The sequence below is a fragment of the Felis catus genome, chromosome D2 (genome assembly GCF_018350175.1).
Source record: "Felis catus isolate Fca126 chromosome D2, F.catus_Fca126_mat1.0, whole genome shotgun sequence".
In the NCBI taxonomy this organism is placed as follows: domain Eukaryota; kingdom Metazoa; phylum Chordata; class Mammalia; order Carnivora; family Felidae; genus Felis; species Felis catus.
This window is the reverse complement of record NC_058378.1, coordinates 56118453-56140352: the sequence shown is the minus strand read 5'-3', so window position 1 is coordinate 56140352 and position 21900 is coordinate 56118453. Positions and strand designations below refer to the sequence as shown.

General features: G+C 52.8%; 1 protein-coding gene across 3 annotated transcripts in view; it reads left to right on the top strand.

Moving 5' to 3' along the window:
• Window positions 1-21900, top strand: part of SLIT1 (slit guidance ligand 1) — a 175461-nt gene that overhangs the window by 141231 nt on the left and 12330 nt on the right. For all 3 annotated transcript variants that reach the window (XM_019813631.3, XM_045040508.1, XM_045040509.1), the window contains exons 21-29: window positions 429-561; window positions 2682-2750; window positions 5266-5337; window positions 7776-7847; window positions 8737-8808; window positions 16340-16503; window positions 18449-18573; window positions 18867-18964; window positions 21618-21757. In XM_019813631.3, the coding sequence (XP_019669190.2) occupies window positions 429-561; window positions 2682-2750; window positions 5266-5337; window positions 7776-7847; window positions 8737-8808; window positions 16340-16503; window positions 18449-18573; window positions 18867-18964; window positions 21618-21757 (945 nt within the window). The remainder of the gene's footprint in view (window positions 1-428; window positions 562-2681; window positions 2751-5265; window positions 5338-7775; window positions 7848-8736; window positions 8809-16339; window positions 16504-18448; window positions 18574-18866; window positions 18965-21617; window positions 21758-21900) is intronic.

The following is a 21900-nucleotide window of genomic DNA, read 5'->3' as shown; positions in this document are numbered from 1 at the left end:
GGACTCCTGTGTGCCAGCCCCTGCTCTAGGTGCTGGGCTCCTTCTGTGAGCAAAAAAGCAGAGACCAGTCTCTGTCCCCATGGTGCTGGCATCCTTTCTGCATCGTTAAAGAGATCCTGTTCGACATATTGTCTGGCACTTAGTAGGTGCTCAAGAAATGGTATGGTTGCCATCCTCCTGCTGTGCTGAGGTCCACCTTGGACCTGAGGCAGAAGAAATTGACCCAAGACCCATCTCAACCTCGAAATGGTCCAAGGGGCTTCGTTCCTAGTGAGGAAGGCGTGCAGCCAAGAGGGGACTTACCAGTGCCTGGGGTAGTGTCAGAGAGGGGCTTCTGTTCTGAGATACCCCAGAGCGCGGCCCCAGGTATAAGAGGCCCTAAGAAGGCCTGTCCCCTCACTGACGTGGCTTCGCGCCTTCCTCCGCAGGCCAGGAGGAGGGGGGCTGCCTGCCCCGCCCCCAGTGCCCCCAGGAATGTGCCTGCCTGGACACGGTGGTCCGATGCAGCAACAAGCACCTCCAGGTCCTGCCGAAAGGCATCCCCAAGAATGTCACGGAACTGTGAGTAGCCCCAGGCCTGACGGTGGGGGGGGACAAGGTCACCAAGAACAGCTGGTTAGGGCTTGGAGCGAGGGCGTCGTGGGAGACACTGGTTCCAGGAAGACTTTGAGCTTCTGTCGGACCCCCCTCTGCAGTCACCTGATGGCATGAGTCTCCCACGGCGAGCGCTTGCTCGCTTTAAGCTGAGGCCTGCTTTTAAAATAAAAAGTAACCTTACGTTGGCCGCTTCACCGCAGCTTGTGAGCATCCCCTCCGTCATGAAAACTCTCACGCAAGTTTGTTTTCACTGGCCACGCATGACGCTACCACGCGAATCTACTATGATCTATGTAACAAATCCCCCTTTGTTGGAGAGTTGTTGCCAATGTTTCACTATTAAAAAAAGTCCCCGAGGTGAACATCCCTTCAGTGAGGCTGCTCGTCAAAGAGCGCTGCATTGCTAGGGCACTTGCTGCCTTTTGCATCATGGCCTTCCAGAAAAGCCATCGTCCTCGCGCCCCAGCGGCCCGGGTGTGGAAATGGCCTTCGTGGCCACCCCCGCTGTCCATACTGGGCATCATGCGCTAAAACCTGTGCTGATTTGGATGTGGTATCTGAGCCTATGTGGGGGCATGGATGTCAGTGTGAGTGACAGAGGAGAGCTGGGCTTCTTCCACTGACATCCCCAAATAAGAGGCTGTGGTCCGCCCCGACTCGTCCTGTCCCCTGCGATTGGTCCCTCCAGGCCTCCGTAGTTGCGCTTTTCCTTCCCTGTGGGGAGCGTGTGAGGTTTTCATTTGTGTTTCTTTCATTACTGGTGAGGCAGGCTGTTTCTTTACAGGCACACCAACCACTGCAGTCCTTGTCCTGTGTCCCTCGCCCAGTTTTCTATCATCGTGTTAGTGTCCTGCTTCCTCCTTGGTGCCTCCTGGCCACCCTGAGCATAATGCGACAGGTGGAACAGCCTGGCTTCTTTGACTAAGGATGCTGAAGTTCAGAGGCTGGGAAAATCACTTGACTTCTCTAGGCCTCCGTTTTCCCAGCTCTTAAGTGGGGCCACTAGGGTGTGTTGAGAAGAGCCATTGAGAGGATCACGTGAGATGGGTGGGAAGTCACTTTGTATGAGCCAGAGTGATGGGTCAGGATGAGTAAAGCCCTGATTTTGCTGCTCTCTGGATCTTTGGGGGTGGCAGTGAGCCATCCTGAGGGCTGCAGTCGGTGGGGGTCCTGGACAGGGAGCCCAACGGGGGTTTCAGCTCCTGGCCCTTGGATCCCTGCTCAGCGAGGATGTCTGGGGGGATAGGGGACCTTCACAGCATCTTGAATCCCAAGCTCCACCTTGTAGACATGGAGCACCTTAGGGAATGTTACAAGGACCTTTGGTGGGCTTGGCTTTGAGGACAACAACTTGGGTAGCAGTGTGTATAGTGGGTCCCAGAAGGGAGGCCAAGGTGGAGGAACAGACGGAGGCAGCTGAGGAGTCCAGGCGTGGGTGACAGTGTGCATTCAGGGGAGATGTGAGAGCGGAACACAGCACATGAGCAGAGACCAGTGGCAGGAGAGTCAGCAGCTGTGGGGTGCTGTTGAGTGAGTAGGAGAGTCACCTTGAGGGTCCTGAGCCTGGGTGGTTAGGATCATGGTGTGATGCTGAGGGGGTCAGGGGAACCAGTTTGGGTGTGAAAGCCCTGAGGTCAGGTTTGGGCAGGTTTGGGTCTGGGGCTCCCACGGGACCAGCCAGCAGGTGGAGGGAGGGCCTTGCTAGCTGGTGAGGGGCCTGGCAGGTGGACCTGAGGGGACTAGTGGCAGATCTGACCCGTCTGGCCAAGAAAACTGCAGGGCAGAGAGGGGAGAGAGAGGAGCCCAGCATTGAGCCCTGGGTAGCGCCCGCCAACAGGGAGGAGGCTGAGAGGGCGAGGCAGGGGCAGAAAGGAAGCCAAGGGAGGCTTTGTGTGTCAGAGCTTTTACCGAGTTCTTTGGGTGGCATCTACCCACATGCCTAAGAAACTGCATCTTTTCTCCTCCAGTTAGTGATTCTGGGCCAATTGTGTGGTCTGCATGTAGGAGAGGAGAGGAACTAGAAGGCCCTGGCTGCAGGGGAGGCTCCCCTAGCACCGCACTAACTGTTGTGTTCTGTCCTGTAGTTACTTGGATGGGAACCAGTTCACCCTGGTTCCGGGACAGCTGTCTACCTTCAAGTACCTGCAGCTTGTGTGAGTATTCGGGCCTCTCGAGGATCCCAAGCCTGCCTTAGAGGATGGCGGGGCGGGGGGGGGGGGGGGGGGGGGGGGCGCACTGGTATCTGACCCTCTGGCTCCAGCTTTTCTGGAATTCCCTACCACTCAGCTTCCAGCTCCTCTGGTTTTTATTTTGCCCCTTCCCTCCCTGAATGTCAGTGCGTAGAACTGTGTTGCCACCTAGTGGCCATGCTTGGGAATGGCATGGTTCCTGGCTCCCTTGAGTTGGACCCTGTCCACTTCTCCCTAGCCTGTCACCCCAAGTCTCCATGTGGGCTGAGAATTATTGTTAATGAGGGTCATCCTGGCAAAGGAAGGGGGCCAGAGCAGAAGTAGAGGCTGATGGAAAACGCAGTCCATCCTTGGCCCCTAAACCAAACATGAAATACGACAGCTACAAATACACATCAGTGACTAAGTTTTTCTTCAGGCTAACATCTCTTTTTCTGTTATTTACACCTTTGAGCCTTTCCACTCCATGAAAATATATGAACTAAGCCTCAGAATAAACTTCATTTCTTCTCAGCTCTCCAACCTAATTAACACCTCTCTCCAATTGTCTTGGTGTGCTTATTGGCTAGATGGCTAGATTCTCCCAAAAAGACGTCCAGAGAACATTCCATGTTAGTTTGGCTTGGAGCAATACTACTACTCAAAGTGTGGTCTATAGATCAATGGTCACTAGAGAACTGTTTGTAATGGGTCCACAATTAGATAAGAAACTTGCACCAGAATGTAAATCAGTGTCTTTCTTCCATCGCTGACAAGCGTCACTATGAAAAAAGCGTTCGCTAAACTAAGTGGTGTGTTCAGCGTCATAGGTGACTGCACTTTGGCACAAGGTCCTTGTTGTGGGACATTCAGTTCAGGGACTGGCTACTTTGAGTAGCACAGAATCTTGAAGCTCCGGTGGATCTGTCTTTGCCTAAAGACCTAGCAGATGTGTTTCGACTGTTCCAATGGTGTGAGGGGTGGGAGGAGGGCAGTGATTTGGTGGCTGGTGACAGAGTAGCAAAGACATAGACGGCTTTTCTCTGGTCTAATTAGAGGCAGCTACACTGGTGGCTTGGATACCTTTGGGAGGAAAGCAGGGAGAGGGCCGATGTGGGGCCAGTCCTTGCCAGTCAGAAGCAGGGACCACGCGGTGTGCCGAGAGCTCAGAGAAGAACTACAGTGTGGCCTGAGAACAATAGACCGGTCTTAAATGAGTTAGAGGAACATTTACTAAGAGGAAATGAAGTCAGGGCACGTGTGGGGGCCAGGGCAGAGGCAGAACTCCCCAGTAGGCGGAGGGAACAGGGGCAAGAGAATTTCAGGAAGTGTCGCAAATCTAGGCCAGGCACGTGGGAGGCAGTGAGGGAGAGGTGGGCCGGAGCCGGGAGCACCTAGCAGGTGGCTGGGATAATTTTTTAGGCAAATGAGAGCCACTGGGGGATTTGGCAGAGAAGTGACCTAGTCAGATTTGTGTCTTAGAAAGATTGAGGTGGTGCCCGCCCGTGTGGAAGATGGATAGAAAGGGGGCAAATTTAGGGGAGAGATGAGATACAAGTCGAGACAGAAGCCAGGAAAAGAGATGGCTTGAGTAAGCAGAAATGAAGGAGGAGGCTGAGAGAGAGGAGCTGGGGCGGGGGGGGGGGGGGGGGGGTTGGTTAGGGCAGTGTTTCTGGGTCCTTGGGGCTGTGGACTAGGTGGGTAGGGGGTAGGAAAAGTGCAAGATGTGGACTGGAGCTGGACTGTCTCTGGAGGGGAGTTCAGAGGCGAGGGCACTGTTGCACGTGGTGGGGAGTGAAGCCAGGAGCTTCCCGAGGCTCCCAGAGTGGACTAAAGGAAGAGGGTCAAGAAGGTAGGGTTGACTGGGAAAGAAGCTTTACCAAGAGATGGAGGAGGCACGGCCAGGGAGGTGGGGGGGGGGGGGGGTGGGAAGACAGGTGTCTGAGGATGGATGGGGTTTGAAAGGAGGTTTGAGAAGAGGGGTATCAGTTGTGACGGGGGGGGGGGGGTTACTTGATCACCCTGCTCTGCTTCATTTGAAAAAAGGTGGTTATTGTCCCCTTGGTAGGACGGTAGGAGAGCCGCGGAAGGAGCCTGTGTGAAGTCCTAGCTAGAGAGAAAGCGCAGAGCCCACTAGATCTGGTAGTTCCTTGGTGGGAGCATTTCCACGGTGGAAGCGGGCATGAGCCAGTCTGTCCTTGTGGGGGGCAGGGGTGGGGTGGGGAAAGGCAATGGAAACATGTAGCCCTGAGGACGCAGCGGGAGTTCAGGGAGCAGAGCAAAGGGCTGTAACTATTTGTGAACCAAGTGCCCCTCTCTACCACCACCCCAAGCCCCTGCAGCCACCTGGCTGGGGCGGGAGGCGGCGGGGGGGGGGGGGGGGGAAGGGGGAGTGGCGGGGGGGGGGCATGGACAGAGTGGGGGAGGGGAGGAGCCTGTAGCAGAGAGCCAGGATTGGGTTCTTCTTTCTTCTAAGCAGTGATGCTTTTGTCTTTTCCAGGGACTTGAGTAACAACAAGATCAGTTCCTTGAGCAATTCCTCCTTCACCAACATGAGCCAGCTGACCACTCTGTGAGTCCCAGTGGTGGGGAGGTGGAGAGAGGGCACACGCGCTGTGTCACCGAGACTTTCTCCAAGCCCCACTGGTCACTCTTCATCTACCAGGGAGTGTGCCTGGCCTCGCCAGCCAAAAAGAAAAAACAAAACAAAACCAAATTTTTTTATTGTGAAATATAGCATACATACAGAAAAATGCAAAAAAATATAAAGTACAATTTAACAAATAACCATAAAGCTAGCACATGTGTAAATACCTAAGGCACAAAACGGAACACAGCACGCCCAAAAGTCCTTCCCCCAGCCCCTTCTTGATCATTCGTTCCCCCCTCCCCACCGTCTCCAGGAAGTCCCTCCCCTTTTATGGTGATCATGTCTTTGATTTTCTTTATAGCACTGCCATCTACATATGCACTTCTACACAAAGCAGTTTTATTTTTATGTAAATTGAATCATACAGGATGTATTTTTTTTTTTTTGTACCTGGCTTATTTTATGTAGCATTATGTTTGCGAGGTCCACTCATGTGAAGCCGCGGTCTGGTCATTTTTACTGCTGTGTAGTATTCCTTTGTAGGAATGCGCCATACCTTCCTTACCCATCTCACTACGGATGGATAGTGGGGTTGTTTCCAGTTCGGACTATTGTGAACGGTGCTTCCGAACACTTTTGTGCCCATATTCTGAGTTGTTTTAACGATCGCTTTAATTACATGCCAAATCAGTTGGAAAGAATAACAAGGCAGCCCGTATACTGGCCTGAAGCTTACGGGGGTATCTCACTCCCCTTCTCCACACCTCATTTTACAGATAATGTGCCAAGAACCTAAGAACTTTCCCTTGGGCTCCACCGTGGTCCAACATTAGAGCCAGTACCCCCAAAAAAGGATGGGGTCGTGACCCAGCCAGACCCCCAGGAGCAGAAGGTGGGCCCGAGGCCATGAAATTCTGGTTCTAGGTTACCCACCTGCACTTACTTGCTCCAGAGTCTTCTCATCAACTGGTTCCCGTTTCGAAGTCTTTGTGAGACTGGATGTGAAGCTGCCGTCAGCCGGGGAGGTCCTGCCCACCAGGGGCCGTCTGGCAATGTCTGAAGCATTTTCGGTGGTCAAAGCTAGAGCAGGGGCAGGCGAAGCCCCCAACACCCTGTGGGCAGAGGCCAGGGATTTTACCCCTACACACCGTAAAATGCCCAGGGCAGCCCCCCAACAAAGAATTGTTGGTAGTGCCGGGCTGAGAAGTCCCAGTCTCAGTGGTTCCGGCAGCTGCCGGGGGAAACAGAACCCATTCCTGTGACAGGAGCACACCCCTGCTCTCATTATTTGAAAATAGCCCTAGTGAGGTACAGTCAGCATAAAAGAAACTGTACATGCTTATGGCAAATAAGGATACATCCTGACTTACGTTCACGTCCTTGGAACCATCACCACAATGAACACAGAGACCCCTTCCGTCACCCCCAGAAGCCTCCTCACACCCTTCTGTCCGGCCCCTCCCCGCACCCCCGTCCCAGGGCCGCCACCATTCGGCTCTGTGGGTGAGTCCGCATCGCCTAGGGTTTTGCATGTTTGGGATCGTGCAACGATACTCCTTTTTGTTTGGCATCTTTCAACCCACACAGTTACTCCGAAATTCCCCCATGTCACCGCACGTATGGGTAGTTCCTTCCTTCTTGTCAGCGACTAGTGATGTCCCACTGTATGGCTGCACCGGAGTGTCCCTGTCCCTCCGCTGATGGACATCTGGAGCTATCACGAGTATCACCTCCCTTGTTGTCAACCTGCCCATCTGCCCTTGGTGGATTCATTTATTTGGAAGCATTTGGGGAGAGTGGGTTAGCCTGTGGACTCTGGAAACTGAGAAGCTGAATTAGAAACCCAGCTTACTGACTTAATTACGCCACCCTGGCGAAGTTCTTTCACCTTGCAGGGCCTCAGTTTCCCCATCTTTACGACGGGGGTAGTCATGGTGCCCTCGTCACCACCACAGCTTCCCAATGTTAGATTACTAGCTGGGCCTGGACCTCACCGGTCTACTCTGGAAGTGAGGCAGGTCCTGGTCCGGTGTCCACTTCACGGGGACCCTGCCTCTGGCCCTTGCTGGAGTGGCCTCCATGAGGAAGTGCACCCAGTCTCCTTACTGAGGCCTCCCTGGGAGCCGGGCACCGCGCTGAGGGCTTCACCTGGGCCATCTCCCCTTACCCACAGAAAAACCCTATCAAGTTGTCATTGTTTTTGTCCCTGCTCTGCCGCTGAGAGAGCTGAGAGGCATAAAAGGGTTAGGGGACAGGCCCGGGTCACAGGGCTGACTAGGCCAGGAGCTCAGCCCACACCCTCTTCCACGCGCAGGCCTCCCTCATTTTGCTGCTGAGCCAGCCTGCAGGGGCCTGGTCAGCAACATGGCGCCCCCCACCCCTGTCCTGCTCCCTCCCTCACCCTCCCTCTCATCCCACAGGATTCTCAGCTACAACGCCCTCCAGTGCATCCCTCCGCTGGCCTTCCAGGGGCTGCGCTCCCTGCGCCTGCTGTAAGTCTCCCCGTTCTTCATTCTTCATTCCTCTAAAGAGACCCACCCCACAGAGGACCTGCAGCCCACCTGGTGGGTAGAAATGTCTCCATGTCTGTGGCCCCAGCAGAGCCAACAGTGTCCAAAGCTGGGAGGCCTGTCCATTTCCATTCAAGCCCCTCATGGAGGCTGAAGAGTGAACGGAAAACTCTGAGAAATGGGGGTTGCTGTCTGCCCCACTTTGTGTTTTGGGGGAGCAAGGGGAGGTGGGGGCATCCAAGATAAGGTAGCCTCTTGTTTGCATGTGAGTTTCCGGTTCCAGTGGAGATTGTTGGCAGGAGATTTGTGAACCTTTCCTAAGAATTCCCACTGGGAGTTTTTGCCCTGTGATCAAAGTCCTCTGTCACGGCTGTTACGAAGGCCTCTCAAGTATCTGCATGAATCCTCCGGCAGCCCTGCCTGGGGCACGGTGACATTCTTGATCCCCAATCTACGGCTTGCCATAGTAACTTTTTTTTTTTTTTTTTTTTTTTTTACCAAGAAGGACCTTCCCCCCCTACCTCCCCCCCACCCAGACTTGCTGGCGGAGTGAGGGAGGGCACAGGGTCAGGGCCTTGCGTTCCATTTGTCATGTAAACGGAAATGGTGCTTTGAGTTATTTGTGATGGCAAAAACAAGTCCCCGAGAAGGGCTGCGGCACAGGGTTATCTACTTGGATTACGAGGCGCTCCCTCTCCCTTGCGGGTGGCCCTCTCCCTTGCGGGTGGCTGGCAGGGTGGGGTCTCTGAGGGGGGCACCGGCTCCCTCTAGCATTGACCTTGACCGAGACCCAAGGATAAGCATGACACACTCCATCAGTTCTCAAGTCTCTGTCCCTGGACGAGGCACTGACAGCCTCTTCTCTCCTCAGGTCCCTGCATGGCAATGACATCTCCACCCTCCAAGAGGGCATCTTCACAGACGTGACCTCCCTGTCTCACCTGTAAGTAACCCCGGCCCAATTCTCGAGGCCTCTTTGGATTTAAAAAGAACTTGTATTCCAAGAAACATGCCCCCCCCCACCCCATCTTCTGTAACTGTCAAAGTTTGTGGCTTTTGCCCTGAAACAAGTTTAGCTTGTGAACTTCAGATACTCTCCATCTCAGACTCTTACACACTCGGTGTTTCGTCAACACAGCAATGGAATCTGAGAACGGTTCTTCATGCGCAGTAATAGAAGTGGCGATGGCCATTTATTGACCGCCTCAGCTAATTTAGTCCTCACAGCGATCCTACGGCATAGGCACAATTATTCCTATCCTACACGCGGAGAACCGGGCCCAGAAAGTGTGAGAAGCTTGCCCAACGTTGCATAGGTGGTGGGGGCTGGGGTCTTCTGTCTCGAAAGCCCATGCTCTTAAGCAAGACACCACACTTGGGCCTCTCCCTTCACGGGGTGGGGGATAAGCTCTGGAAATTTACTGCCCCCAAGAAGTGGTATAATGAGATGTAGAATTGCTTCCAAAACCTTGTAGCTGGCAGTACTATGTGGATTTTTAAAAAGCAGTATGCCCAGTTCCTCGCAAGGGTAAATGTGGAATTACCCTGTGACCCGGCAATTCTACTTCTAAGTGTGTACCCCAAATAATTGAAAGCAGATTCTCAAAACAGATACGTGGGGCTCCTGGGTGGCTCGGTCGGTTAAGTGTCTGACTCTTGATTTCGGCTCAGGTCGTGATGTCACAGTCATGAGACTGAGCCCATGTCTCTCTCCCTCTCCTGCTACCCCTCCCTCATTAATGCTCTAAACAAACAAACAAATAAATCTGAAAACAGATACTTGTACGACCCACGTTCATAGCGGCGTTATTCACGCAATAGGCAAAAATCAGAAAGGACTCAAGTGTCCATTGATGGATGAGTGGATAATGTGATATAGACATACAATGGGATCTTTTTTTTTTTTATTTTAAAGTTTATTTTGGAAGAGAGAGAACGAGCAGGATAAGGGCAGGAAGAGAGGGGGACAGAGGATCGGAAGCAGGCTCTGTGCTGACAGCAGGGAGCCTGATGCGGGGCTCAAATTCATGAACCGTGAGATCATGACCTGAGCTGGAGTCAGACACTTAACAAACTGAGCCACCCGGGCGCCCCTATACAATGGTATCTTATTCAGCCTTAAAAAGAAATGAAACTCTGTCACCTGCGACAAACATGGATGAACCTTGCAAACATGCCAAGTGAAATAACCCAGACGTTACAGGACAAACATCGTATGATTCCACTGATACGAGGCCTAGGAAAGTCAAATCAAAGCTACAGAAAGGAGAATGGTGGCTGACAGGTGCTGGGAGCAGGGGGGAAATGGGGGATTTTTTTTCAGTGGGTACAGAGTTTCTGTTTGGGGTGATGAAGAGTTTTAGAGCCAGATCGTGGTGATGGTTGCACAACATCGTGAGTGTTCATTGATGCTACTGAACTGCACGCTTTTGCCATTTGGAGAAGATGGGGAAAGACTTTCTAGGAGGAGGGAACAGCATGGGCAGAGGCGAGAAGGCAAGAAAGTAAATGACATATTCAGGGATGCTGTGTTGTCCAGCATAGGACATACAGGGCTTGGTCGGGCAAGGAGTGTGGGGTCGGAAGAGACGAATCTGGAAAGGAACATTGAATTCCATTGTGAAGGGCCTTTTGTGTCACGCTAAAGAGTTGGGACTTTATTTTACAGATAGAAGGGAATTGTGGAAGAATTAAGTCGCAGAAAACTCCTGGAAAGCTGTGGTGACATGTGGAGGCTGGCTGCATGGGATGAGGCAGGAGGGCGCCTGGCTGGAGATGGTGGGTCAAGACAAAGGCCAGGCCGGGGCTGTGTGGATCACTGCTCTCGGTGACTCCTGGTCAACAGGGCCGTGTTTCCATCTGCGTTTGGTAGTTAGTGGTGGTGAGCTCAGATTTTGCAGATGTTTGGAACTCTGAGGACCTAAATTAGAGACGCTTCTCTCCAGAGGGCATTTGTGCTTGTCTTCACGGGCACCAGGGTCTGCCCTGCTCTGGGCCCACGTACCGCCTTTCCTCACCACCCCCCCCCCCACTATGACAAGGGCCTGCTTTAGCTGCCCACGTCCCCAACACCACTTGCCAGGCAAGGCCTCTTCAAGCATCTGGTCCACCTTTCTTGCCTTTGGATTCCCCCTTCACGTATCTCCTGTACTTGGGACTTAAGTGTGCAGCTGACTACCCTTCCTTCTTCCTGATGAAAACTGAACAATATCCAAGTCCGTTCCGATTTTGACTCTAGCTGAAAATCTAGAGGCCTCGTTTTTCAAGGGGTAGGTGGGAACAAACAGCATGTTTTCTACAAACAAAAAACCAGAGCTGCCAAACAACTGTTGAACCAGACGCATCTATAAATTCAGACTTTCTTTAGGAGAACAGTGACATCAAGCCAAAAAGCCAGATCCAATCTGGAAGAAATAAAGCAGGAGGTAGAGATCCGTTAAGCAGCAATTGTAGAATAGGGCGTCGGCATTGCGGATTAGATGTGTTTGTTCACTGCATCCAAGCCCCTCTCTCTACAGGGCAGCATCTGCGTGAAAGAAAGCTTCCAGTGAAGCAGCGTCACGAATAAGGTCTGCCCTTCATACCCAGGGTCTCAAATGGAACCAGGCAGCAGCCTGGGACTCGTGCGTGTGCTTGTGTTCAGGTGTGGGTGCGCGCGCGGTACTGAGGACACGTGTACGTGTGCACACACGTGTCCACCATCTGCCCCGCACGGGAGAGCCGTAGCTGTTCCATAAGGATTTCTCGAGCACTTGCAAGGAGTCAGGGAGTGGTACCAGGACGGCGGAGGCTCACCGCATTCCGCTTGGCTTCACAAGGGCCGTGTGCAATCTGAAGCCGGGGGAGGCGCCCACGGCTCTGTAACAAGTCAGGGGTTGCCCAAGAGTTAGCATCCGGAGTCCCTGGCTCCTGGAGTGCCCTCTGTTCCTCCTGTGACTCTTGCCCGGGCCTCTCCTCTTCACTAGCAGTATGTGGGAGGCGGGGTGAGCAGGTGCAGTGGAGGCTGAGGTCCACCACATTCAGTCTCCTTGAACTTCAGGAGTCAGGACGCGTGGCGTTAGGTTCTTTGTTCTGCCATCGACTTGCAGTGGGATCCCAGACAATTCATTCTTCTCTTTGGGCCTCTTTCTTGCCTGTACCAAGGTTATTTCTAAGGTCCACTGTGGTCCATATGCCATAGTGATTGTAAGCGTCCACACTGCCCTGGGTTCACTCTGCTGTGGTTTACTTTTATATTTGCTTTGCAGTTAGTTCAATTTTCATCCATTTGTCCGTCCATCCATCCATCCATCCATCCATCCATCCATCCATCTCTTCATCAACAAATATTCACTGTGTGCCAGATCCTGTGCCAAGGTTCTCCAACATCTTTCGTCATTTCTATAATCTGGCATTTTGTTGCCTCTGATTTACTGCGTGCTGGGAAGCTAGATCCCGAATTCACTAAGAATGCTGTGTGAGAAAGTAAATATGGTGGGGCACCCGGGTGGCTCAGACAGTTAAGTGTCCAACTCTTGATTTCAGCTCTGATCATGATCTCACAGTTCATGTGATTGAGCCCCCTGTCAGGCTCTGCACTGACAGCTCAGAACCTGCTTGGGATTCTTTCTGTCTGTCTGTCTCTCTCTCTCTCTCTCTCTCAGCCCCTCCCCTGTTTGAGTACCTAAGTGTGCCCTCTTTCTCTCAACATAATATAAATAACTTTAAAAAGTAAATATGGAATGATTAAGTAGATCATACTATGCCCACAGGACAGAATAGCAAGTAGTTAATTGTAATTACAGCATCGCAATTTACTATTTGATGAAAACACAGGATAAAGAAGACTGTATACTCTGATTTCACTGAGGGACACGTGTGAACACAAGAACTGGAAGGAAATCCACAAAAATTAAACTGGTTACATTTCTGGGATGATGGGGGATCTCTTTTCTTTTTGCATTTCCTTTGCTTTCACAGTGCGCTTTGTGCATTCTGCATGGTCCTGGCAGATGTTCGTTCGCAAAGGGGTGTCAGGCACAGCGGGGGTCGTGGTTCCTGCTCCCGGGGAGCCTCAGTGCAGCGGGAGACAGTGATGCACACAAATAGATTGCCCGAGAGGAGGGTGGGCGGAGGGGGTATAGCTCAGGTGAGGGAGACGTGGAAGTTTCAGTATGTGCTAAACTCTACCGTTGGCCGCTCTGTGAAACAGCACAGGAAAAGCTATTTTGGTCCCCGTTCCGTTAATGGAAGCCCAGCGGGGCCTTGGCAGGAAGACACCAAGTATCTTCTGTTTCAACTATTTCCAAGATACACCGAAGATCAACAACACAGGATTATTTCTACTTTTGCCCGGGTGTCAGCCTGAACCCACAGTCCTTTTGGATCGACGAGCGGCCTGGCTGCGGTCCCCACCGCGGCCCTCACTCAGCCGGGCCTGTGACTTGCCACTCCACACCGGGCTCGCAGTCACTCCCGGTGGGAAAAGTGGCCCCCAGGTGAAACCACTGAAGTGGTCTCAAAACCCCAGCCTCTGGGCGAACCAAAGTGTGAAAGGTTGAATTCGGGTGTGGCTCCCAGTCTGCTCTCCATAGAAACAAGGAAAATGTGTTGGCCCCACCGGAATTTACTTTTGAAGAGCTTTATATCGACTTTGGTGCTTTCTGTTATTCTTTATTTCTGCTTTTATGTGAAGAATCGGAAAGGGACACTTGGATTTGAGGCGCACTGTTCCTGCCATTTATTGAGGGGCTGCTCTCTGGGGACTGGAACTGTGGCAATCCTGGCCTGTCAAGGCATCCACGGTCACAGTGGCCTCGGCCGCGAAATGAGCTACAGGACTTGAAAAAAGTCATTCGTAATACACTTTAAATTCGTGGCCCATTACCAGACCACAACCCTGCGGTGCATTACAAAACATATTTTACAATAAATTCTACATTTGCCTCTTGAATAACATAATCGCATTACCTTGCACTTTTTACGTGAAAACCATTACTCTGGTTCATGTAACCATTTTAGAGCACAATTTTTGGTATTCCTGTGCTTTTTAAAAAAGACTTTGTTGTTGTTGCCATTAACACACTGCAGCGTCAGAAAATCAAGGCGCACCCCAGCTTCCTGTACCTCTGAGCGGCCCCGGCCCCGTTCAGTGGCAAAGGGAAGGCTTCTCCACTGTCCTGTGAGCCGGGCTGGATGTTGTCAGCAAATCAGGACAGAAAAAATTAAACACACGTCGAGGTTGAACTGGCCTTCTTTTCCACGCCGCGTTATTCCCTTGGTGCCCATTTTAGGTTATTGGTGCTTGTCTTTCTGCCCTCCTCCAGGCTGCAGGCTCTTTAGCGCGTCGTAAAGTGAGCCCCGGAGATGTGAGGCGGGCTGCTCAAGGTCACCGGGCAGCGAGCAGCTGCGCCGGCCCCAGTCCAGGTCTCGCTCAGCCGCTTTGTAAGACTGCGCGGTCGTCAGCGGCGCTATTTTGGGGAACTCCTGCTCAGGGTTGCTGCTGCTTTCATCAGACCGAACGCACTTCGGGGGGGTCCACGTCCTCTCTGCTGCCCAGAAACAGGTGGAAGAGGGCAGCGCGTCTATTTGGTGCTTAATAAATGAGCCCAGTCTCGCTAACGTCACACGGCCTTATATTTTCAATTTTTTTTTTTCAACGTTTATTTATTTTTGGGACAGAGAGAGACAGAGCATGAACGGGGGAGGGGCAGAGAGAGAGGGAGACACAGAATCGGAAACAGGCTCCAGGCTCCGAGCCACCAGCCCAGAGCCTGACGCGGGGCTCGAACTCACGGACCGTGAGATCGTGACCTGGCTGAAGTCGGACGCTTAACCGACTGCGCCACCCAGGCGCCCCTATATTTTCAAAATAACGTTGATATAAACGAACCTCCGGCCCAGGCTCTGATTTTTCTATTTGCTAGGCCGAGGAACTCTGCCCCCTACCCTCCCCTGCCCTGTCTCTGACCCATCTCTAAATCTCCCGCTGTGAGTCAGTGAGATGCTGCAGTTGTCCGCTGGTTGGTAAACCCTACAGAGTTGGCTGTGTGGTGTCGGTGTCGGGCGGGGATGGGAGGGAGCAGGCATGGCCTTATGCCGCAGGCGGGTGTGAACCGATGCCACCTCGTTTTGGAGGGCCTGTGAACACCCAGCATGCATATCCTCCGCGATCTAGAAGTAGAAGCCTGCTTCTGGGCACCTGTTCTAGAGCAATGCTCACACCTCCCAAAGAAGCATGGGCAAGAGTATTCGCTGCCTTTGGAAACAACCAGGATGCCTGGCAACAGGGACATTGCTCAGTAAGCTCGATGTCCATTACTTTGGGATGCCAGGAAGCCCTTGGACAAAATGAGGTGGATCCATTTATGCTGATCTGGAAGGATCTCCAAGACATGTCGCTTGGTGACGATGTGCAGCAGGTGGATATAATTTGTGAAGAATCTTCTACGTCGCTATGGGAGAGGAGCGGGAAGCCACACGCCTGAGCACGGTGACCATGGGGCCGTATGGCCATGGGTCCTTCTGACGTGGTAGAGGCACCGGGTGTAGCTTTTCTTTGTGACGTGGGTATAGTGTAGTTCATTTCAGGCTGTTACAAACAAGGCTGTGATCAGTCCCACCGCACACACACCTTTATACACCTGTAGAGTTGTATCTGTGAGATAAACTTCCAGGAACAGAATTGCTAGGTCCAAAGGCAACTGCATGGGTGATTTGATAGATATCACGAGGTTCCCTCTGTCAGAGTTACACCATTTTGCTCTCCCGTCAGTAACAGGAACATGCCTTTCTGAAAAAAATGAAGGTGACGTTCACATAAGATCAAATGAACCATTTTGGTGTGTAAAATTCATGGCATTTAGTATGTTTACCACGTCGTGTGAGGTGGAGACTTCTGTGCGCAGTTTGTCAAAGTAGTTTAGACTGAGAATGCGTTCGTGTGCTCCTTGCTTAGTTAAAAATGAAAAGAAGAATAACAGTATGGGCTTCAGAGTCAGATCCAGACCCTGGATCCAGAGCCTGCCCTTCATTCGTTGTGTGACCCCAGGGAAATGACTTATCCCCCGGGAGGCTCAGTTCCCCCTGTTTGAGGTGGAGGAGAGAGCTTACCCCGTGGGGCTCGTGAGGATGTCGGATGCTTGGCTGTGGGACAGCAGCTGGTTCATCCCGGCGGTAACTGGTGACTCCTTCCCCTCCGTGCTCTCTGGAGACGACACACTGATGGCCTCTGGCCCCAACGGCGCCAGTTCAAGTCTCACCTCCCCGCTTTGTGCCTCAGCCTTTCTGAGACTGGTGCAATGTGCGCAGTGGGGAGAGTGGGGTGTGGGAGGACTCAGAAGCCAACACGTAGGAAGTGCTTAGAGCAGCACTGGCTACACAGGAAAGGCTCATGTAAGGGGGCTGTTGGGATTTTTGCCAGCCCCTGGCTGAGTGCGCCCGGTGGGTGAAGGAGCCCATTATAGATGCCTGCTTCTCTCTGCTCTCTGACTCAGGGCCATTGGTGCCAACCCTCTGTACTGTGACTGCCACCTCCGCTGGCTGTCTGGCTGGGTGAAGACGGGCTATAAGGAACCGGGCATTGCCCGCTGTGCTGGGCCCCCGGACATGGAGGGCAAGCTGCTCCTCACCACGCCTGCCAAGAAGTTTGAATGCCAAGGTGAGGCCAGGAGCACGAGAATGGGGTGGTGGGTACAGGGTTGCATCCCGCCCACCTGCTGCTGGGAGCCCATGAGACCTGCCTAATCCTGGAAGGGCATTCCAGGAGCTCCTGTGTCCCTGTGGTGACCCGCTGGATGGGGGGTGGTCAGGTGGCAGGAACGAGGCACCTGCTGCTTGTTAGTATGGCCGCCTTCTAGTCCTGACGTACAACGAACAAAAAAAAGCCAGGCAGAAAATCTCAGGCTGTAAGGGCCTTAATCCCTCCCTGGGGTTATGTAAGGAAAATAAAAATAGCAGTGGCGTTTCTGGAAGCTCCAAGCCTCTCAGCAGCGGGAGTGCTCGGGCCTCTCTCTGGTAGGAATTGTGCGCGGCAATTAGCTTAAACCCCGAGCCGCTGGACCCAGCTGCCGCTCGCCTGACATTTGCAGAAATACAGGGACTTGAGTGTGATTGGAGACTTGCTCACGCTTTGCTCTGAAGCTGCCTCACTCAGGGCATCTGTAAATACTCATTCGGAGGTTGATTGACTGATTGACTGACGGCCCGGGAGCCCAGCTGAGCCAAGGGAGGCGGCTGAGGGCTGCCCCAAGCCCAGCTTTGTGTGCTGGGGGCCGCCTGGGGGGCGCAGCCCCTGCCCTCTGCAAGCTCACAGACCTCCATCAAAAATGAAACTGACATGGGGCGCCTGGGTGGCTCAGTCAGTTAAACATCCGACTTCGCTCAGGTCATGGTCTCACGGTTCGTGAGTTTGAGCCCCTCGGGCTCTGTGCTGACATCTCAGAACCTGGAGCCTACTTCGGATCTGTGTCTCCCCCTCTCTCTTGCGCTTGGTCTCTCTCCATCTCTTAAAAAACGAATAAATGTTTAAAAAAATTTTTTTTAAAAATGAAACTGACAGCCATAGGTTAATGGCCACCTTCCGTGAAGGATGCTGTCACAGGGGTAACGGTTCAGAGGGACCTGATCTGTGGCTTGCCTGTTGGGAGCGAAACATTTGCTCAATATTTATTTAATGGGGTGGGGTTGACACTGGTATGTTTTTTTTTTTTTTATTTTACTGAAATATAACATGCGTAATAGCGAGATACACAGATCATAAGTGAATGGCTCGTTGAATTTTCACAGACTGAACGAACATACCAGGGATCAAAACACAGAACCCCATCAGTGCCCGGGAAACCTGCTCATGCTTCCTTCCAGTTATCACTGAAAAGTGTTTGTTTCTCTTAGTGCTCATACCTCTTCAGCAGAACCAGTATTTCTCCTTTTCTAGAAGGAGTCCTAAGCGGAAACCTGAGTTAACCAGCTAGTTCTATTTATTCTTGTGAGGGCCTAATGCCCCTCACAGGTGGTGCCGCAAGCAGCCTGGCTGCTGGCTCCTCGTCCACCTCCAAGTTCAGGGAAGAGGACCAGTGGGTCCTGAAGGGGCTGGGGAAGGCCTTGCCTGTGGTGACAGGAGAGGGTTCTTTCCTGTTCAGCCTTGGAGAGAAACATCTCAAAGACAAATGGGCTCTTTGCTCCTAAGCATGGCCTCTCACGGAGCTGTGTCCCCTCCTTGCCAAGGCGGCTGCCCTCAGTCTTCTGCTCACCCGTGACCATGCTGGGGAGCGAGAGCTGGCTTCAGTAATAGTGATTGTGATGCCCTCACGCGGACGGCTTTGCCCTGACGCCGTGTGGGGGCTCCTTGGGCGTCCAACGCCTGCCCGTTAAGCACTTTTCAGATTAGCTTATTTAGCCAATATGGCCCCCGAGGCAGGTGCTGTTATTAACCACACTTTACAAAGGAGGGTCTGGAGGCCGGGAAGGTGGGCTTAGAAAGGGGGCGTGAACCAGACGCGGAGGAAATAAAGGGAGGGCTGAAATCTCCTTGGGGATAGAGCTTCCAGCACTGTCTCTGAGGCTGTCCGGCCCTGCCCTCCCCTGATACCTACTCCCTGCCTCAGGTCCCCCCGCGCTTGCTGTCCAGGCCAAGTGTGATCCCTGCTTGTCCAGCCCGTGCCAGAACCAGGGCACTTGCCATAATGATGCCCTTGAGGCATACAGGTGTGTCTGCTCCAGCAGCTATAAGGTGAGTGGAGGCTGGGGCTGGGGAGGAGGAGGGCTGTTTGTTCAAGATGAGGTGGGGCTGTGCTGTCTTGTTCGCCACTTTGCCCACAGTGCCCAGGGCAGCTGCTTGAGGGAATGTTTAGTCAATGACCCAGCACGTGAATGAATGAATGAGTGAACGAATGAATGAACAGGTAACTCTCGGGACAGGGAGGCCTGCTGCTGAGCAGGCTGGCTGTCTCTGTCAGCTCACACCAATCCCTGGGTCCCTCTGAGGTCCTCCTCACTCACTGTCCCCCTCCCCCACCTGCCCAGGGCCGTGACTGCGAGGTGTCCCTGGACAGCTGTTCCAGCAGCCCCTGTGGAAACGGCGGGACCTGCCACCCGCGGCAGGGCGAGGATGCTGGGTTCATGTGAGTTGCCTCGAGAGGCTGGAACCTGGTGGGTGGGATGGCCCGGGCCTCCCTATGTTGGAGGAGGAGGTGGGGGTGTGCTAGAGACCCCTCCATGCCTACTCATCACAGGTCCCTGCTGCCCAGAGAGATGCGGGCCTGCCAGGCTCACAGCAGCAGGTAGGGCGGGGGCTTGGAGCTACACTGCCCGCCCCTGCTCCAGGCCCCTCCCTGTTCGTGCCAGGTGCCAGAGGGCCTTCTGATGGCACTGGGAGTCCATGGCCAAGGCCATGTGCAGTGCTAAGGGGCAGTTTAGGGGTGTTTTAAACCTCTAAAATCTCCACTAACCCCAAGGCCTCCAATTGGAAGTCAACCACCTGCTTGCTGTGCCGGGGCTGCCTGAAGGCAGGCCCCCAGCCAGCTCCTTGGTATCAAGCAACCCAACCCCCACCCCCAGAGGTGGGAGCAAGTCCTAGTCTCCTCCCGATAGTCCCACCTCCTGCTAGCAAGTACGGGGCCTCCCGCTATGGTCTCCTGGGTCATACAGGTCACACCTGGGCAGCCCATTTCCTCCCACCTTGGACTCCTGAAGGGCCGGGCCTCCTGACTCTTCTCTGAGCTCACCACGCAAGCCCCCACCCACTCTGCTTTCCCCCAGGACCCCTCCACGAGCCCCCCACCTTCCCAGAGCCCTCCTGGACCCAGAGCTTTTCAGAGGAGCACACAGTATTTAGTTACTGAAAATAAACTGCCGGCCGAACAAATTTCCTCTTCAGAAAACAATGAGTCTACTTAGCAGGAATGGCCAAACCTGTCTCTTCAGACCTAAATCACCAGATGTGAAAAATAAAACACGAAACAGCCTCTCCCAGGTCGTCACCTTGGAAACGGCGTCCGTACAATAGGCTCTGTCCAACCCCCTCCTCATTGATAGACTCCAGGGGCGGGATTCTGTGGAAAGTGGGGAGCTAAGGGAGCCCCCTCAGACGCTCCCCGCTAGGTGGGGGTGGGAGCCCTACAGATGACAGTAGGCGCTTCAAACCTTTTTGCTCACGTGCCCCCACGAAACTTAATTCCATCCCCTCTCACACGCTCTTAGACTGACGGCTGGAATTTTTCGTGGTAAGTTGAACTTTGCATTGCAAGGGAGGTTAATTTCCAGGATATTGTAAATATTAACATTGAAAGATCTCACTTTTTACTTCACTCTCATCATTTGCCAGTGGAATCTGAATAGCGCCGCAATTTGATACACTTAAAGATTACACCCACAAGCTCCTGTTTTAACTGCTTAAACGTCTTCCCTCTCTTTCTCCTCCAACTAGTATTTCCATTTTACTCCCCAATCCCGCCTCCATTTTTGTTCCCATGTGATCTGTTGTGATGCTAGAGAGTCTGTTTATTGAGCACGCTGCCATACTTCTTTGCCACCAACATGGGAATGTAAGTTTAAAGTTTTTTTTTTATTTCTTGTCACCATAAACTTCTGATGAACGGTTTCTTTTTCTGAGTCGTCATTACAATAATCAATGATATACAATTGATCAGAACATAACTCCGCTACAAAATTTTATTGATAATTATTACAGATAACAGGTGGAGCTTTTTTGTGTGTAATTTTCTGGTTCATGTGTCCCAGGGTGAATATGACAGAATGAGGACTCGGCATCCAATATATTCCTTTATAAAAATATACGTATATAGCTATAAATGCTGAGAAAGAGTTGTTGAAATAACTCATTGGGATTAGACGTTTTATTGTAGCATGCCATTCAATTATTTGAAACCCTTCCGAGATTATATACCAAAAACCCCAGAGTGATCTGTCATCAAAAATTATTTTTATTTTTTAATTTTGTTTAAAGTTTATTTATTTTGAGGGGGGTTAGGGGCAGAGAGGAGAGAGAGGGAATCCCAAGCAGTCTCCATTCTGTCAGTACAAAGCCTGACACGGGTCTTTGTATGAACCCGCTAACTGTGAGATCATGACCTCGGCTAAAGAGTCGGACACCGACTGAGCCACCCAGGTGCCCCCAGAAATTATTTTAATCCTCGGTCAATTCTTAGTTGTCCCTTTATCTGGTGCCTGAGGGTTTTAGGCTCCAGGCACGTCCCCACCTTGGACTGCAGTTGGGAGAAGTGCACGTGCCTTTCTGAAGCTCTGGGTAGGTCTGTTTAGGGAAGTGTTTGTGCAGGACGTGAAGATCTGGAAATCAATTTCTCAGACATCTCTGACCCACAGAGCTCTTGGCAAACCGCAGGTGCTCCCCCAGCTGGAAGATCACTGGTCTCCGGGACCCTCCATGAGCTGATTCCTGTTTATCCCCCAGCCCTGTTCTCGCCTCATCCCTGACATATGGGCTAGGTGTCCTCTGCCTCTTTGTCCTCATCTCCCCGGCCTCAGTGTGGCCCCATCCTGGCCTCTCCTCTGGTTGCCGGCCTCCTTGTCGTCTCCCCGGCTAGACTGAGGGAGCCCCCAGAGTGCAGGACTGTCTTGTTTACTCTAACCCCAGTGCCTAGCACGGGCCTGGCCGGGAGTGGGGACCAAAGCTCTGGGATGATGATGGTCACAGGTGGACACAGGCTTCCACAGTGCCTCAGGAAGGCTGCTGCCCTGGCCCTGCCCACCTGTCCGTCTCTCCTCACCTGCCACCACCCCCCCCCCCAACCTCAGGTGTTCCTGTCCCACTGGCTTTGAAGGACCGACCTGTGAGGTGAATACGGACGACTGTGTGGAGCACACATGTGCCAATGGGGGCACCTGTGTGGATGGCGTGGGCAACTACACCTGCCAGTGCCCCCTGCAGTATGCGGGTAAGTGTGGTGGAGTTTTGGCATCTGTGGGGAGAGGTGGGCAGGTGTGCCTGCCCTGAGCCCCGTTCCTGTGGGCAGGAGGGCTGGGGCCCTCCCTCAGTGTCTACAGGAGGTTTCTGCCGGGCCAGCTGCCTGGCAGAGAT